This window comes from Diabrotica virgifera, chromosome 1, assembly GCF_917563875.1.
Source record: "Diabrotica virgifera virgifera chromosome 1, PGI_DIABVI_V3a".
NCBI lineage: Eukaryota > Metazoa > Arthropoda > Insecta > Coleoptera > Chrysomelidae > Diabrotica > Diabrotica virgifera.
Window position 1 is genome coordinate 203,301,529 of NC_065443.1, and position 19,803 is coordinate 203,321,331.

The 19,803-nt window shown below is 30.9% G+C and overlaps 1 protein-coding gene across 1 annotated transcript in view; it reads left to right on the top strand.

Moving 5' to 3' along the window:
• Window positions 1-19,803, top strand: part of LOC114331925 (putative carbonic anhydrase 3) — a 147,971-nt gene extending 128,168 nt beyond the window's left edge. Inside the window, exons 6-7 of the mRNA XM_050646337.1 lie at window positions 9,193-9,420; window positions 17,341-19,803. Coding sequence (XP_050502294.1) covers window positions 9,193-9,420; window positions 17,341-17,538 — 426 coding nt within the window. The 3' untranslated portion in view covers window positions 17,539-19,803. The remainder of the gene's footprint in view (window positions 1-9,192; window positions 9,421-17,340) is intronic.

Below are 19,803 nucleotides of genomic sequence, written 5' to 3' on the forward strand. Positions count from 1 at the left end.
TTATATTACTGAATAGAGAATTGAAGAACCTTTCAAATGAGCTAGCACATGACCCCTATTCTCATTTAAAAAAATCATCGATTACGTCATCACGCCCAGATGGATGACTTCACTAGTATACCATATATGCTACAATATCATAACTTAAAAATAAAAATCGACCTGTTTCGGGATTTTTCCTTAAAGTCGCCGGCTTACGAAATAACGAATTTATTCCTTTCATTTGCACCATACTGTCGGTGGAAAATAGTGTCGCGCACGCTTGAGTAGCAATTAAAAAACAAAGGAGTTTTGAATATTGTATTGCAAAAAACTCTTCGGGTTTTCATCAGTCGATGTTTAAAAAATATCTACCTACCTTGGCAACATTCAAATTTTCAGTTTTTCACATAGATTTTGAGGGTTAAAAATGGCCAATTTCGCAATTTTTCAATTTTTAATCGCGTATATGTCAAAAACTATCAACTTTAGAGAAATGTCACTAAAGACCTTTTCTGTTTGGAATGATCCAAAAAATCTAAAAAAACTTTGTTCCATGCAAAAAATAATTTTAGAAAAAAACAAAAAAAAAACGTTTAAAAAATTTTTGACCAACTTTTGGTCCTGGCAACATGCAAATTTGCATGCAAATCCGAATCGGAATATTTTTCCTAGCGGATGCGCAGTGGTTTTCTGTATCCCAGTACTGGATGCAATACTGTAATGTATTCCACTGTATCCGTGATTACGTTTTGTCCGATGACTCTGTATGATATGCCTGTGTTCGGTCAGGGCCTCGATTTTTGACCCTTCGCTTCGTTATCGAACGTATTCGCTACGTATACTAAACAGATACAAAGCGAATACGTTCGATAACGAAGTGAAGGGTCAAAAATCTAGGCCCAGGTTATTTAAAGATTCGGATTGATTTAATTGAGAGATTTTGCACCTCTTAAAATAACCGCTGATTTTGGCTCCGCTATGGTTAACTTTATTAAGCATAACGATTACGGCAACGTTAAAAAGCAGAGTTTTTGCAGCCTGTCAAGTAGGTTTTTCGTGTCATCGTTATGGTTATTTAAACATAACCTCACTTCACAACGTTATTGTAATTTTAAGCATATACTTGAACAGTTTTTGGTATTTTAATTTATAGGTAATCAAAATTAGAATCTATGTAAATGTAATTTTACTGATTTTTTCACATTCTGGCAACAAAGCAAGTTAACCATTACTATAACGATAACGATAAGCACTACTTTAAACCTCCGTAAATTACGGAATCCCTTATGTTTAATAACGATAACGGATCATATATTCGCTACTGCGCAGACGTAGTATAACGATAACCATAACGGAATTGCAAAATAAGAGGTGCAAAAACTTCTCTAATAACGTTTACAAACTTTCTAATAACAAATGAGTAATTAGTGACACATTCTTATCATTGAAATTGGTGTGTTTAATTTGAAGAACTTTGGTGGCTGGCTCTATCAATAGTCTAAGCTAAGATACTTACATACGTTGTTCTGAAGCTATTTCTTTGTGGCATTAAAGTAATAATTTACCGTTATAATTGGGAAATAAGCCAGAATTTAACTTGAAAAATAATTTTATCTACTCTGTCATATTATGTGTAAGTTTTTAGTTTGTAAAGTGAAAACTGGCATTATAGATAGTAGTGCGTGAACTGTTTAAAGTGTGCGTGAAGTAACAATGTATTTTAAATAGGACTTACTTTTTCGCACTGTTTTTGACACACTTTCATATAATCAAATATCCTTAACTTTCGCGTTGTCATGGCGATGACATAATGAGCAATAAATTACGACAAAAGTTTTGACAGTTTTGTTGTTTGAAAGAAGTTAGCGTTTTTAAATGTCAAAGTTCTAAAAATGGTAGAATAGAAATAAATTCCAGTGACGAAGAGTTACAGTTTTTTTATTTGTTCATCGTAGATAAGATATTGTGTGAAACTGTCCGTGAAGTACTTTTTGCGAACTGTTTCATAAATAACTTTGTATTTCGACAACGGCCTCCGAAGTGGAAGTCGAAACGTCAATAAATAAAATCATTTTTCAAGTTAAATTGTGGCTTATTTCCCAATTAGAATAGTCAAATACATAGTACGATATATAAGGCCGATCTGCACCGATCTGTTTAATGGATAAAAATTATTGGATATGTAATTTAGTATGTTAAAATTTTTAAACGACCACGAAAACGATGGAACGACAACTTACTAGAGGCACATTGAAAAAACAGACAGAGTCATGTCTATACAATAGAAGAAGAACAAGAAGAAAAATTATAAAAAACAAGGGATGACCGACTTAATTTTGTTCTGACATTAATTAATAAAATTCAAAAATGATTTTTTATAAATTAAAAAGAATTTTTCGACGCGTGCAGATATTATTTCAGATTTTTTGGATAACTCCAAACAAAAAAGGTCTTACGTAATTTTTCTTTTAAATTGATTTTTTTCTAGTTCGAAACAATTTAATACTGAAAAAGGAACGAAATATGACGATTTTCAAGGTTCAAGACATAAATAAAAAAGATCATTTTTGAAATAGTGAAGTACCTAAATTCAAGCTCAAACCTTATTCTATCAGTTATTGAAAACTATTTTAGACCTGTTTTATTTTAAAACATTGTTTTTTAGATGTTAATGTAGCCCGATCGCCCGTCTTTCCATAAGGAGCCTTCCTTATTAATAATTAAAAGATATATTTTAGAATAAAACATGGCATAAATTTTTATCAGGATTTATTAGCATAGAAGAAGGTTTGAACTTGAATTTAGGTACTTAGTCCTGTCGCCAGGGGGGTACAACGGCCTCTTTAATTCAGATGGACTTACCCAAGTTTTTTTTATGTATTTTGACCCGTAGAACACGAATTTTTTGGGTAACAGTTGATCCGGATGTCGATAAGATTGTTATAAACAAAAAACTTGAGGAATTACATGACAGTTATTTTTCGCAAAACAAAACATTTTTTTGTATTTTTTGGGTGATCCTCAGCAAAAAATATTCTTACAAGTTTTTTCGTAGGATGCATAGTTTTCGAGATAAACGCGGTTTAACTTTCAAAAAATCGAAAAAGTGCAATTTTTGAACCCGACTAACTTTTGATTAAAAAATAAAATAGCAATTCTGCTTACTGCATTTGAAAGTTCAAGTCAAATTCTATCGGTTTTGATTATTTGTATTGCTAAAAATTAATTTTTTTTATTGGTAAACAAAGCTACAAACACCTAGTGTTTCCCGTGCCCAATGCATGCGTTTTAATGTACTTAATCGACGTAGAAATTGTCTGTATGCGCGCCTACTCGTTCGATTTCAAATGAGAAATGCATTAAAAACATCATTCAAGCACTATGTGTTTATAGCTTTGTTTAACAATAAAAAAATTAATTTCTAGCAATGAAAATAATCAAAACCGATAGAATTTGACTTGAACTTTAAAATGCGTTAAGCAGAATTGCTATTTTATTTTTCAATGAAAAGTTATTCGGGATTAAAAATTGCAATTTTTCGATTTTTTGAAAGTTCAACCGCGTTTATGTCGAAAACTATACATCCTACGAAAAAACTTGTAAAAATATTTTTTGCTTAGAATGACCCAAAAAATACAAGAAAATGTTTTGTTTTGTGAAAAACCGCTGTTATGTGATTCCTCAAGTTCTTTGTTTATAACAACTTATCGAGATCCGGATCAACTGTTACTCAAAAAATTTGTGTTCTACGGGTCAATATACATAAAAAGAACTTGAATAACTCCATCTAAATTAAGGAGGCCGTTGTACCCCTACTGGCGATAGGACTAACTTGATGATTAAACATTAATATTTGTTACTTGTGCTTTTGAGCCTGGAAAATCGTAATTTTTCGTTTTTTAGTTTTAAATTGTTTATAACTCGAAAACGATCAACTTAACAGGAAAAACACCTTGTTTTTATTTAGAATGATCCAAAAAATCTAAAATAATATCTGCCGGGGTCGTTTTTTTTTAATTTATATAAAAAAGTAATCCTTTAATTATTATAGTCAGAACAAAATTAGCCCAGGCAACCCTTGTTTTTTATAATTATAATTATTGTTAACTTTATTTATCCAATAATTTCTATCCATTAATCAGATAAGAGCAGATCGACCTAATATTGGATCCTCTACTCTACTACATACTACCAGCGTCCTTTTTCACTTTTCAGTTCAAAGAAAGCGTCAGTTCGGATTGCAGACTTTGGCATAAGGGTAGCAGAACTGCGAGTAGATATCTCTTTCCCTATGCTTGGATTTTTGTATTTTTGCAACTTGACTGACTTGTTCGTCTGGGTTTTCTCGGATATTATATATGCCAAAAGGAGTAATATAAAAAAATGTTACTTCTAAAAAATAAAAATATAATTTGGTATTATTAATTTGGATTTCATTTTAATATTAATTTCAATAATTTTAAAGCAAAATTTAAAAACATTGCTGATCTGTTTATAATTTTCGAGTTGCATGGAGAAAAGAAAGATTTAAAGAAAATTTAAAATTGCGCTCTATAATTTGATCTTATTTCTTTTAAAAACCATGCAATTTACACCCGTCCAACTTTTTGAACATTGAAATAACACTATAATAAAAGGTATTGTAGAATAGAATGAAAACGATGCATTTAAATTCTGGTGAATGAGGGGTTAAATATAATTCTGATTTTTAACTTAAAATATATTAGTCATAAATTTTTTTGTACCATATCTCGCTTGGTTTGGTGACATTTAACAATGCTCGTTTTAAAGGTCTTTTCAAGCACTACAAATGATATTCCCCTTAGCATTATACCCCTAAAATCGACAATTTCTCTGTTATTTTAAATTGAGTAGGTACACCGATTTGAGCATGCACAAAAAAAGTTTTTTCTCACCTACCATATCTCTTTTTGTATTATAACTAGAAGATTTATGAAGAAATGAATCTGTTTGATTTTTTATAAGCTACGAAAATGTTTTAGGTATATAGTTTTTTTCGTTAGATGCATAATTTTTGAGGTATTCGCGAAAAAACCATCTGAAAAGGTGTCATTTTTAAATGAAAATGGCAAATTTCTAACCACGAATAACTCAAAAATTATTAAGTTTTCAAAAAAATTATAGAACTGTTTTTGCTTAGAATTAGCTTTTGATAGCCACTTCCGTGGTTATTTTGACCAACAATTTTCCACCCCAGAGAAGGGGTGGAAACCACCCCAAGATAAATGCGCCATTGGACGTAGGATAGACTTTGTTTCTTGAGCTATTCCTTACTTACAGTGAAGATATCAAATAAATTGCTGCAGAAGGATGGAAGTCGGAGCTAAATACCCTCACTGACTGCACGTCGTACCTAAATAACATAAATAGAGCTTTCAATCAATATTGACATCATTAATTAAAATTTAACAAAATGGCACCTATCCGACATTTTTAAAGTTTACCATTTATTATTCCAAATGGGAAATAAGCCACAATTTAACTTAAAAAATGATTTTATTGACGTTTCAAAAGTTGATTTCATGTTATCGAATGAATTATTTTTCAATAAAGTCGTCCCAGGATCGCAACTCATAAAAAGGTATAGTAGAAAAAATAATTTTTTCTACTTTATGGCCGGTTTCACCAACGACAAATAGTAGTTTATTCTATGAATAAAGTTATTCGACCAATAAACTGACATTTCTCCATTTTACTAACTTCACATAAGACTTATTTTAGTTATTTATCAAATAAATACTTACTTACTCTTCGAATAAATTGGCAAGATAATCTCGTTATAATATTTTTAAGAAGGTAAATTCGCCAGTTTTACTTTAAGTTATTAAAATTATATTGAAACAAAATATAAATATAAACGTTTAATAAATTCTAACCACAAATAACTATTCATTGATTGATTTGTTGTTGGCGAAACCGGACCTTAAAATGTGTAAAAATGTCTAAATTGCCGATATGAATTAGTCGGATTAAATTAAATTATTAGAAGAATAGGTATTTATACTAAGTAACAAAATTTTTGTTTAATTTAGTTATATTTTGTATTTTGATGTGGATATCGAAACTCCAATAAAATCATTTTTTAAGTTAAATTTTATAAATTAGAAGAATAAATTACATAAATGCCCCACAAAAAATATCTTCAGAACAATATTAATGTTTGTAGTTCAGAAAATATGTCAGGGGACATTTCGGTCACGTATAAAACGCTATAGTCGGAGAGATAGAAGCGGATTTTGTGCGTGATAAGTAATATGAAAAAACTATACGGGGATATGTTGAATTAGTTATGTACATGACTTTCACCAACGGCCGGAAACCAGAGTTGGGGCCGAGGGTAGTTATAAGGGGTCAAAGTCGCGGATTTTATTATTTTTTTTATGACGCTCATGATCGAGATAGTGCACCAAAATTTGGGAATAAGTAGGTCATGACATAACTAAGTAAAACCTCTAGGGGCGGAACGCTGCGTGGCCGACAAAGGGGTGGGGGTAGGGGTGAATATAAAAAAAGAATGTGTGTGTACTTTGTACGCACGTAAGAAGTTATACTTCTATTATATGATTATATGATTATATGATTATAAACGAAATTAATATACTTTTTATTTATATTTTATTTAAATATTAAATTAATTTATACTTACTACTTCTCAAACATTTTTATTAAAACAGTGCCAAAAATTGAAATAATAAAAAAATAAAACACACACAAACACATTAAAAATGCCACAAATGATTTCTGAACATTAATTGTCGGAAATTTTTTTAACTAAATACGTATTTTCTGAAAATAAAATTATATAATAAATATACTTACAATCATAAAATGTATAAAAAAAAATAAAAAAATAAAAGTTTCTATTGGGATTCGAACCAACTTACCACGCGGCTGGTATTTGCGTTGTATTGGGTTTCACTCGCATTAAAACTTCGCCATAGAGACAGCTTGTCATTACGTGCGAAGATCGTCTAACTAAACAGATTAACCTTTTGACATTTTTAACTTATGTAAATCAAATTATTTTGATTTTGAATTGAAATGATTTAGAATTGAAAAAATACAACAAAACATAGAGTAAGAAGAATCAAATTATGTAAATAAAAGTATTACATACTACTTATGTATTTTGGTAGGTTCAAGGTAGGTATCGGAGCCCGTATAACGACTAATAAATTTCGCAATCACTTGCGTCGTGCAAAGTGGCTATGTTCAAATATCATAACAAAATTTGATCAACTATTTATAAAACACTTACCAGTGAAAGACTCTTTAGCTTTGAATAAGCGAGATCTGCGGCACTCATACTAGGCACAGTTTGATGAGCTTTCACATTGGCATGCAACAATCATCTCTTCTATGTAAATAAGTCCAAAAATATAATATGAAAACTATTTAAAAAGGCAGTATAACCATTAACTAACTTTTTGTTTGTTGTTTCTCTTCCTACAAATTTTAAAACGCAACAAGCATACATTATAACCAAACACAGTCCCACAGCTGTGCCACAGCTGCCATATTGGATAATTTTTGTCATGCCATTTGAACATCCAATCAGAACAAAGTTATAATGCGCATGCGCCCGGTCGCTAGGTTTTCCCATATAAAATTTCACCGTCATTACGCCCGTAAAGAAGTATAACTTCAAAAATATAAAGGGTTTTTTGCGACGTTCCTGATTGGGACCAAAATTTGGGAATAAGCAGATAATGACATTACTAAGTAAAATCTCCAGAGCCCGAAACCAGAGCTGGGGATGAGGGTAGTTATAAGGGGTCAAAATCGCCGTTTTTATTATTTTTTTTTGTGACGCTCATGATCGAGAGAGTGCACCAAAATTTGGGAATAAGTAGGTCATGACGTAACTAAGTAATATCTCCAGGGGTGGCACGCTGCGTGGCCGACAAAGGGGAGGGGCAGGGGTGAATAGAAAAAATATAAGGGGTTTTTTTGCGACGTTCGTGATTGAGGGAGTACACCAAAATTTGGGAATAAGTAGACCATGACATAGCTAAGTAAAATGCTCAGAGCCGGAAACCAGAGTTGGGCATGAGGGTAGTTATAAGGGGTCAAATTCGCCGTTTTTATTATTTTTTTTTGTGACGCTCATGATCGAGACAATGCACCAAAATTTGGGAATAAGTAGGTCATGAGGTAACTAAGTACAATCTCCAGGGATGGAATGCTGCGTGGCCGATAAAGGGGTGGGGGTAGGTGTGAATATAAAAAATATAAGGGGTTTTTGCGACGTGCTAGATTGAGATAGTGCACCAAAATTTGGGAATAAGTAGACCATGACTTAGCTAAGTGAAAGCGCCAGAGCCGGAAACCAGAGTTGTGGATTAGGGTAGTTTTAAGGGGTAAAGTCGCAGTGTGTATTATTTTTTTTGTGACCCGGCACAACATTTGTCCCCCACGCAGTGTTCCGCCCCTGGAGATTTTACTTAGTAATGTCATGATCTACTTATTCCCAAATTTTGGTGCACTATCTCCATCACGAACGGCAGAAAAAACCCCATATATTTTTATACTCACCCCTGCCTACCACCCCTTTGTACCCCAAGCAGCGTTCCGCCCCTGAAGATTTTACTTAGTTACGTCATAACCTACTTACTTCCAAATTTTGGTGCACTATCTCCATCATGAGCACCACAAAAAAAATAATAAAAACCGCGACTTTTACCCCTTATAACTACCCTCGTCCGCCACTCTGGTTTCCGCCTCTGGGGATATACTTAGTTATGTCATGGTCTACTAATTCCCAAATTTTGGTGCACTATCTCAATCACAAACGTCGCAAAAAACCCCTTACATTTTTTTTAATTCACCCCTGTCCCACCCCTTTGTCGGCCACGCAGCGTTTCACTCCTGGAGATTTTACTTAGTTACGTCATGACCTACTTATTCCCAAATTTTGGTGCACCCTCTCGATCATGAGCGTCATAAAAAAAATAATAAAATCCGCGACTTTGACCCCTTATAACTACCCTCGGCCCCAACTCTGGTTTCCGCCCGTTGGTGAAAGTCATGTACACAACTAATTCAACATACCCCCGTATAGTTTTTCCATATTACTTATCACGCACAAAATCCGCTCCCAGCTCTTAGACTACTACATATGCATTGATTATACTATGTTCATGTTCATCATTAAAATAACGTTGACTATTTCTTATTTTTTATTTTTAGTTATCGCCAGACAGCGATCAAGACTTGGATCCTCTTCTAAATAAAATAACATCATTGGTGACTAAGTTAAACGAACCAGATGAAATCGATGGATTTGTAATCAAGAACTACTTACCCAGAGACTTGGCAGGTTATTACAGATATGATGGTTCCCTGACAACTCCAAATTGCACTGAAGGCATCATCTGGACTGTGCTTACCAATACCATTCCTATTTCAAAAGAACAGGTGAGCAGTAGATAGTTCGTATAAAATTATTTTATTAATCTTCTCTAAACTCCTTTTTGGTCCAAATGGGCAGCTTCTCTCAGCGGTTACGTTGGATATAGAACGACAGCAAACATTACAAACATTATTCATTCTAAAGACTAAGTTTTCAATCTAATAGCCCATAAAATAATATTCAAAATATTACTCTACATCCCACCAGATTGAAAACAATGGGTCTAAAATTTGCAAGCCATAACGGATGCTGAGACTAAAGAAGATGAGGGAATTTTACAATTTCTAATTCACGTCCCATCTGTTCAGCGCGGTAAAGTTCCAACGAGACCCCTTCGTACTCCATCAGAGTAAACATGTAAATCCAAAATGAATAACCATTTTCAATTTCTTTGCAACACGAAACTACAGCCCCATTATATTCTAGTTCAATAAGAGAGTGCAGCAGGCACCTCTACCGGTTTCAAAACTTATTAGTCTGTCATCAGGAGGTAGATATGCTGCTCTCTCTGACCCAACCAGGACAAACCCCGGCGTGCAGTTACGGATTGCAACGAACGAAATGGCAGGGATGCCCTAGCGGCAACTGCTAGCAAAAGACCAAGTTTTCAATCTAATTGCTCATAAAATAATATTAAAAATATTACTTTACATCCTACCAGATTAAAACCAATGGGAGCAAGACGAACGGAACACCGCCAAAAATCGCTTATTTCTCGAGATACTGACCGCGGAGAGGTGAATGGCCAATTTTAGTCAAACTGTATGTTTTTGATGGCGTTGGAAACAAAAATGAGGTTTATTTTGAATTTCATGTGGGGGAACATTGTCAAAATCGCAATTTTACGCCAAAAACAAAAAAAATAAAATCATGTTTTTTTGGGTTTACACACCTCGTTACAACTCTGTTCCATTTCAATATTTTTTTCTGTAATTATTACAGTATATAGCTCTAACATTTCTGAAGACAACGGTACCTGTTTAAAGCTTTTCTTCATATCCAGGTAAAGGTTATGAATTTTTCAAAGGAAAAGGTGCGGATTTGTGCATTGCAAAGTTTAATCGCAAAAGTTGTGTGACGAAGTTTAAAATTTAGCTTTTTAATGATGTGTATGTTATAATAGAGAGAGTACAAAGAAGTTTTCTGGTAAGTTTTGGATCAAAATGTTTCATAGAAAAAATATAACGCAACTTTTAATGTCGACATTAGAAATCCCCAATATAACGCTTATTTTTCTAGATACTGACCATGAGTGGTGAATGGCTAATTTTGGTCTTAAATTATGTTTTTGACCGTGATGAAAACGAAAATGAAATTTATTTTAAATTTTAGGTGGGGGAATATTGTCAAAATTGCAATTGTACACTAAAAATAAAAAAAAATGAAATCACGTTTTTTTTGCTCTTAGCTCGCTACAACACTGGTCCGTTTTAATATTTTTTTCTAAAGTTTGTACACTATATATCGCTCACTTTTTTGAAGACAATGGTTTCTGCTTTAAGCCTTTAGTCTTATTCTAGTAAAAGTTATGAGTCTTTTAAAGTACAAGGTGCAGATTAGTGAATTGCAAAGTTTAATCGCAAAATTTGATTGTCAACATTTGAGATATAGATTTTAAATCAAATTCAAAAATAAAACATGAGTACAAAGAAGTTTTCTGGAAAGTTTTGGATCAAAATGTTTTACAGAAAACAAATGGTGCAATTTTTAACATCTACGTTATAAATCCCCAAAATAACGCTAATTTTTGGAGATACTGATCATTGGTAGTGAATGGCTAATTTTGGTCTTACTTTATGTTTTTGATGGTGCTGAAAACGAAAATCAAGTTTATTTTGAATTTTAGATGGGAGAACATTGTTAAAATCGCAATTTTGCTATAAAAATAGAAAAAAAAATTAAACCACTTTTTTCCTAAAATTAAATGTTGCAGCATATCATATTTTTTTATAACTCATCTAGACCTAAAACTCCCCATAAAACTTCTATGAACTCTATGGTTTAACATAAACGTAATCAAATAGATAAATTTTAAATTTTGTCACTAAATTTTTGCGATTTAACTTTGCAATTCACGAATCTACACCTTTGATTTTTAAAAATTCATAACTTCTATGAAGAAAAGACTAAAAGACTACAGATACTTTCATAGTCTTCACAAAGGTGAGAAATATATGCTGTAGAACTTTTAGAAAAAAATATTAAAATGGAACAGAGTTGTAGCGAGGTAAACGCAAAAAACATGATTTTATTTTTATTTATTTTTAGGGTAAAATTGCGATTTTGACAATGTTCCCCCTATGAAATTCAAAATAAATCTCATTTTCGTTTTCAGCATAGTCAAAAACATACAGTATCTCTAAAATTGGCCATTCACCTCTCCGTGGTAAGTACCTGGTCATTTTGGGGGTGCCTGCTGCTAGCCTATATGTCACATAGTACCGTCCTGTTAAAGCCACATATCGTTAGTGTTCATATTACGCAATTCATGTCAAAAGATGTTGACAATAATCGTAATGGGTTGGCAAACGTCATTCTCAAAGAAATATGTATTTGACGCTCTTGGATCTCATTTAAATTGGTATCCTCTTACATTCGCGAATTCTGTTTTTTTTGCAAACTATTTATCCAAAGATGGGCTTCATCTCTAAAGATTCTAAAGCTAATTCAGCTAACACACGTTGTTGTCTATGGTCGTTTACCTGCTGAACCTCCAACTCCTGAGTCACGATGTCACGAACCAAAAATCATCAGGTTTATGCACTGTGAAAAACCGAGTTCATGTAAATGTAAGCGATTTATCCACGATACTGGGAATAGTCTCATCGAACACCCCATTGGCCGAAGAGAACATCCATTTTGATAAAACAATTCTTTAATTTGCCCTTATTGTTATACGCTACATCCATCCACGTTATTTGGCTGAATAAATGACCGCCACTAAATGGTGACCAAAGGCCGAATTCACCAACAACAAACAAATCAGTAAATAGGTATTCGTCGAATAAAATTTATTAGCCGAATATATTTTTATTGTGTTTTTGATATAAAATACAATTTTGATAATTTAAAGTTAATGACGAATTTTCTTTGTTATTGATATTTAAAGCGAGATTAACTTGTTAATTTATTCGAAGAGTAAATATTTATTTGAAAAATAATTAAAATAATCTTATTTGACACTGGTGAAATGTAGATGTATCATTTTCATTGGTCGAATAACTTTATTCATTGAATAAACTACTATTCGTGGTTGGTGAAATTGGCCATAAATAAATCACAGCCAATTTGGCAGATGAAGCTTTAATTCTATCGCCGTTATTAACTGTCAAGTTTCAGACGTCCCTACTGGAAAGTTCTCTATAATTGGGTCATGCCAGAGATTTATGTATATTGAATCTAGCATTCAATACATACATCTTCATAAAAATTCAATTCATAAAAAATTTATTTATTAAAAATTTTTGTTATAAGAAAATCCGATATTTTTCTATATACAGTGTGTAAAAGCCAAATGGAATAAATTGGTTAACTATTTCGCGATTGTACGATTTCGATTGTTATCACGCCCAGATCGATGACGTTACTAATGTGATATACATGCGAAAATAACACATTTAAATAACAAGCCGAAAATGCGAGCATTATGATAACGAAAACTTTGTTTATTTACGTATTTAAATTCATAATATGGAAAATTGCTATTATGAAAATATGTTTAGAATTAATAATTATGTTTAAATGTGCAATTATATCATTCTAATTTAAATGTTGTGAACTTTAAATAAAGGTACTTTACTCTTGATCGAAATCCATATTTTTATATACCACGTATAAAATTAATAAAATTTGATATATTATAATAAATGCATCATAAATCTTAGACCATGAGGGGCTTTTTCTGGAGAATAAGTTTTCTTCGTCAAATTAAAAATAAAAGAGTTATAAATGAAAATGATGTTGGTATCCATATAATTGAGAAAAATCTTCAAATATTTTTTTCCATTAGAAGGATGTAATTGCGTATATCAGAACATAATTTTTTATTCCAAACAACATTTCATAATAACAATTTTCAATATTGTGAAATAAATAAAGATACTTTACTCTTTAGCGAAATTCATATTTTTTGACATACCTCTTATTATATAGATACAATTTGATATATGATGGTTAAATCTTCGGTTTTAGGCTATGGAAAACCCTTTATGAAGAATAACTTTTTTCCTAAAATTAAAAATAAAAAAGTTTCCCATAATATATGTACAACTTAAGTGACACCTTATATATTATGGACATAAATATCCAGTGATCCAAAATTATTGTCATGATAGTGGGCTTTGAAGGACAAAGACAGCTATACAGTGCATGTCTATGATAATGATTAATTCGGATATGTTTAGAACTACTTGTCAGTTTACCTCAACTTTGACTTTTCAAGTTTTAGTATAGAAAATTATTATTAAAAATAGTTTTCATAATAATTATAATTAATATATAGTTATAAATAAAGTTACATAAAACTTTTAATTATTAAATCTACTAGGAAAAATTTCCTGTAGTTGGCTGTATACCATTTATTACAAAAAACCATGAAATCCTTTTAGGGGATAGGGGAGTGCATATAGATTTTCACTTCGGAAAAATCAAACAAGATAGAACTTTTTGTAATTTCATTAAGAAATGTTTAATACACAACATATCAAAAAGTTCTACTCGAAAAGTGGGTGCTTAATTTTTTATTAAACAAATGAACTGCGAAATTAAATGTTTTTTTTAAATTACTCCGAAAATATAAAATATAAAAAAAAACTGACTTGACCATTGAAAAATTCAGAAAATTCTACAAAAAAAATTTTTCGTAAAGATTTTTCTAAAATTAAATCTGTAGCTTCTATAATTTTTTATTTGTAACTCTAAAGTCACCCTTCTCACAAACATTGGCGCACTTTAAACTAGCGTACGGCGAAGTGCACGATTGAGTTATTTTAATGTAATTCTTTTACTAATGGATCAAATGAAATTTTATAAATTGATCATGAAAGAAGAATAATTTAACTATCTTATGGTTGTAACAAAAAGAAATAAAATGTATGGGCATAATTATGGTGTGGGTGGAAAGTGAAACTTACATGAGTTTGGTTTAAAAATGATATAAAAATGTGTAACTCAGACAGCTTACTAAACGATGTTTCTCTCAAAAAAAATCTCAAAAATTTAATTCAAATGATACGACGTCTCAAAAAATATAATTTTTTAAAACTTCGTAGTTTTACAGAATTACCACCATTTTAAGACGATATTACTCAAGTTCGAACAGATTTATGATTTATTACAGTTTTATAGGTGCTTTATAAAGCTTAGGATGTAATCTTTAAAATGCACTAAACTATTTTACTTTAGAAATAAAATACACTATTTCTTTTTGAGAAAATTAAGAAAGATAACAAAAATGTAATACAAAAACCGAAAATTACCAGTTAAAAAATGTTTATACAAAGTGATCAAAACTTTTTTTCTATAAAACTTACCTAAAATACATTTAATAATAAGCTTCAACAATAATAAATGTTCAACAAAAAAATTTTTTTTAGTTCTTATACAGTCTGCGTTATATATGTCTGCGTAACTTGAAACCTATTGATAACTTTTTTATTATCAGTTTTACGAAAAAAGTTTCTTTCTTTATAAAATACTCTGCATCGTATATAATCTAAGATGCAACCGTCAAATGTCAACTTTTATTAATTTTATACGAGGTATGTCAAAAAATATGAATTTCACTCAAGAGTAAAGTACCTCTATATTTCACAATATCAAAAATTGTTATTAAGAAAAGTTGTTTGGAATTAAAAAATATGTTTCAGTGTTTAATTACATCCTTCTAATTAAAATATTGTGAATAATAAAGGCACTTAACTCTTAAGTAAAATTAATATTTTTTACATACCTCGTATAAAATTGCAAAAGTTTGATATCTGTTTGTTGTATCTTAAATTTTAGACCAGGTAGAACATTTTATGAAGAATAACTTTTTTTCGTAAAATTGATAATAAACTAGTTATCATAATTGTAATAAAATGATGATGGTATCCGTAATTTGAGAAAAAATTGAAAAAATTTTTTTTTTCGATTAGAATGATGTAATTGTATAAAAAACAGTTTTTAATTTCAAACAACTTTTCATAATAGCATTTTTTGATATTCTGGAATATGAAGGTGCATACTTTACTCTTTAACGAAATTTATATTTTTGACATAACTCGTATAAAATGGATAAAATTTGATATATGACGGTTGAGTTTTAAATTTTCGACTATCCAGAGCATTTTATAAAGAATAACTTTTTTTCGTAAAATTGATAATAAAAAAGTTTGGCATGAGGTTCCTAGCTAAGCAAACATACTATATAAGAGCTTCTGTATAAGAATTTTTAAATTGTAATGCCATATTCGGATTCAGCATAATCAAAAACAAAATAGATACATATTTGATCAAAATAAGATGATGAATTCAACGATATTTTTAAAATTATTTATACAAAAATTGTTATTGTTTAAACAATTAATAAACAATTAGCGGCCAAATCTGCGAGTAGAATTTTTTACTTTAATATGTATATAAACTAACTAAAACAGTTTTAGAAAAATATAAGCTGGTTTGAATTTTTTCGAAACAATGCATGTTTTCGTTCTAATTGCACTCCCTTATTTATAAAAGGTATATTTGTATTAACAAATATACCTTTTATAAAGGATTTCATGGTTTTTTGTAATAAATGGTATACAGCCAACTACAGGAAATTTTTCCTCGTGGATTTTTTAAATTGACGGTATGGTCAACTTGGCTAATCAATACATGCGTCTAGCCACCAAAAGATGTACTATCAAGCTGGATATATGGTTCATCTCCCAGTGTATTAACAGCAATGTATTTCCTAAATTTTGCATTGTCAAAACTCCAAAAAATGTTCCAGTCAACTTAAAGAACACCTTCCAATGTAAAATACTGAAAAAAGGAGATTTGTAACCATTATAGCAAGCTCAACTTTATTAATTCTAAGCTTTTAACAAATATACCTTTTATAAAGGATTTCATGGTTTTTCCTTTTAATTATTGTTTTTTATTTTTCTTTAATTTGGGAAAAATGTAATTACTGATGAAGTGTAGTAAAGTGTTTTGAATCGTTAACATTAGATGGAAATGGAACAGTCCATTTATTATTAGGTACTTCTGTTAAAGAGGAGGCCGTATACTTGTACAAACCTTTTTAAAGTTGTTAATAAATTATTGCTTTCAAAATATACTCAAATTATATTTTTATCTTATTTATTTTATATAATAATTAAATTCACTATCAAAATCTCATTTATATTTTATTAATACCTAATTTAAAATTTAGTTTGACATTGACGAAGTGTCAAACTCAAATGTAAATAACCTATTCTTTGTTTAACAAATTCAAATTAAAACTTTAGTGTGTCGACAGAAAATAAATATTTGAAGAAGGATTGTGACGTCACATTTCAGAATTTGAAGTCAGTTATCTCGAAGATTGTTGGAGATATCGAAATGCCGTTTTCAGATTTGGATTCAGAAGACAAAACTACATGAGAATCCATCAGTAAATCAGCTCTAAGTATTGCAGGAGCGGTGACGCACGAACAAACGAAGAGACTTTGAGAATTTATAAACGAAAAGTGTTCGTTGAAAAAATCGACCTGTTTCGGGATTTATTTACAAAATCTCTCGTTTACGAAATAATGAATTTATTCCATTTGGCTTTTATACACTGTATACAGTAACCTCATAAACACACATCAAAAATATTGACAACAGCAGTTTTACGCATTTTTTCTTTAAAATATATGATCAGCTCTCCAATTTTTCTCTAATATACTTAATATAACAAGGTATTTTTTTAGGTGAAAGTATTTGAAAACATGCGCACCGATGACGATTCAGTTCTAAAAGAAACCTTCCGGTCCCTCCAAGAGATAAATGATAGGAAAGTGCTGCACAAAGTAAGTCCAGTGAGGAACATGCCAGATAGTGCAGTAACTACAAGCATATCAGCAGTTACGTTATTATTAGGTTCTTTGTGTATATATTCAAACCATTAATATTTATATTATTCATATTGAATACAATTTAAAGGTACATGAAATTAACATCTGTAGGAACATTAACATCTATACTCGTAGGAACTAAATTTTTATCTTTAGACATTCGATTCTACCCTAATAGATTTCTGCTCTATTTTTTCTATCGAACAGTAACTGTTCGACCTGACCAAAAAAAGGTACTGGTTCGAAGATTACCCTCCTATTGTTTATAACTTCGAAGCAAAAATGCCGGTCAACTTTGACAGGTTGTATCTCCGAACCACTCCTCACAATTAAACTTTTTTTGCTTTAAAAAAAAGCGTACTTCTGCGTCCTTTCCAACACCGTTTCTTTAATTAATTTAATTTAATTCTATAGTTGCCGAGATATTCTTTTTGTTTATAAGCCAAAAATTTGTTTAAAAATTCCTGAAGGTGCTCAAATAGTCCAATTTCAATTCCGTAAAGTTCGTTAGATAGGTACCTACCTACCTACAGTTGAGTCCGCGAATCTTTACCCGTGCGTCATCATTTAAAGCATACGAAATAAGTCGATGATACGTCGGAAATTGAAATTTACTAAACGCAACAGCAAGTGACAGTAAGTGACTTGCTGTTGCGTTTAGTAAATTTCAATTTCCGACTTATCATCAAGTTATTTCGTATGCTTTAAATGATGACGCACGGGTAAAGATTCGCGGACTCAACTGTAGGTATAGTGCCTTTCTATACGAAAATCATAGTTATTGTGGTGTATGATAATAATTCTGGTTATTATTGCGCCTATAAATTTTTAATTAAAAATTTAATTCTTGCTAAACTATTTGCTAGATTGTCGCCGGCTTCCGGAAATATAATCTACTACAAAAAAGCTTTTTATGTTACCAAGCTATTTAATTATCGATAAATAATTACTTTCCTAAAATTTTATTTAAAAATTGAAGATTTTGTTGCGAAAACCCGGATTTTCCGAGGAATATTTTCGTCAACGGAAATCGGAAAAAAATATCTCTCTGCAAAATTAAATTACGGTGAATTTTTATTGGAGTGTTTTTGATGTAAAGTTAAAATATTTGGAGTTACAGAGCAATAATTAAAAAAAAAGAAGATTTCGGAGCGGTAATTTGTTTATAAACAAAATAGCACACTTTCTGCGAACTTTGCCTACCGATATTACTAATATATGCAACCTTAAGATTCGATTCCAGCAATAAAATTGCTGGTATATAACTTCTCCCAAAAATGGCCTATTTTCCGACAATCTTCCCGGACTATTAGGTTTGTTTTCGATTGCTCTATAGATGTCTCTTATCTGAAAAGTTATATATTTATTTGATATTATGTTGTTTTGAGTACGTTATTTTTTTAATATTTAATGAATGTGATGTATCATTTAGTCCACTATTTTATTTTAAATTCTTTTGAATATTATGTATAGAACTATTTATTTATTTTTATTTTTTCTTTTTCTTTATGCTTGTCCTGCTACTATCATAGACCTGAATCCCCCGTATGAAAAAAAAGTTGATTAATAGCAAGCTGAAAATTTGTTAATAGCTTAACGGTGTCTAGTCGGACAAACTTTGATATACGGGAACACTTGGAACAGGGGAAGTTTTAATTGTGGAACAAGTTAATAATTTGGAACGTCAGATTACGAAAACGTACCATGTATTTTGTCGGACAGAAGATCCAATTTATTACCCTTTCAATAAACTCTTACGCAAAAATCAGACTGCTATTACTAACCAACATGATTCCTGTCATTTGACATGTTCTGTGTCTTCCACTCATTAAAATGCCCAGTTGGTGATAAACACCAATCTGATTTTTGCATGAGAGTTTAATGAAATGGTAACAAATCAATTGGAAGTTCTGTCCGACAAAATACATGGAACCTTTTCGTAGGCTGACGTTCCAAATTTTTAACCTGTTCCACAATTAAAACTTCCCCTGTTACAGTGTTCCCATACATCAAAGTTTGTCCGACTAGACATCGTTAAGCTATTAACAAATTTTCAGCTTGCTATTAATCAACTTTTTTTCATACGCCGGATCCAGGACTATCAGTTTTTACATTGTATATTTTCGTTTTAACATAATTTTTATGTTGCATCTTCATTTCTTGCATTTTTTTATTAAAATATTTGTATATATTTATTATGATAGTTGTATATAATTTTTATGTAACATAAAGTAGACACTGTATGTACTGTTTAGTTTTGTACCGAATTTCTTGTTCTCTTGTACATAATAAAAGTTAATATAAACTGGATTAACTCAA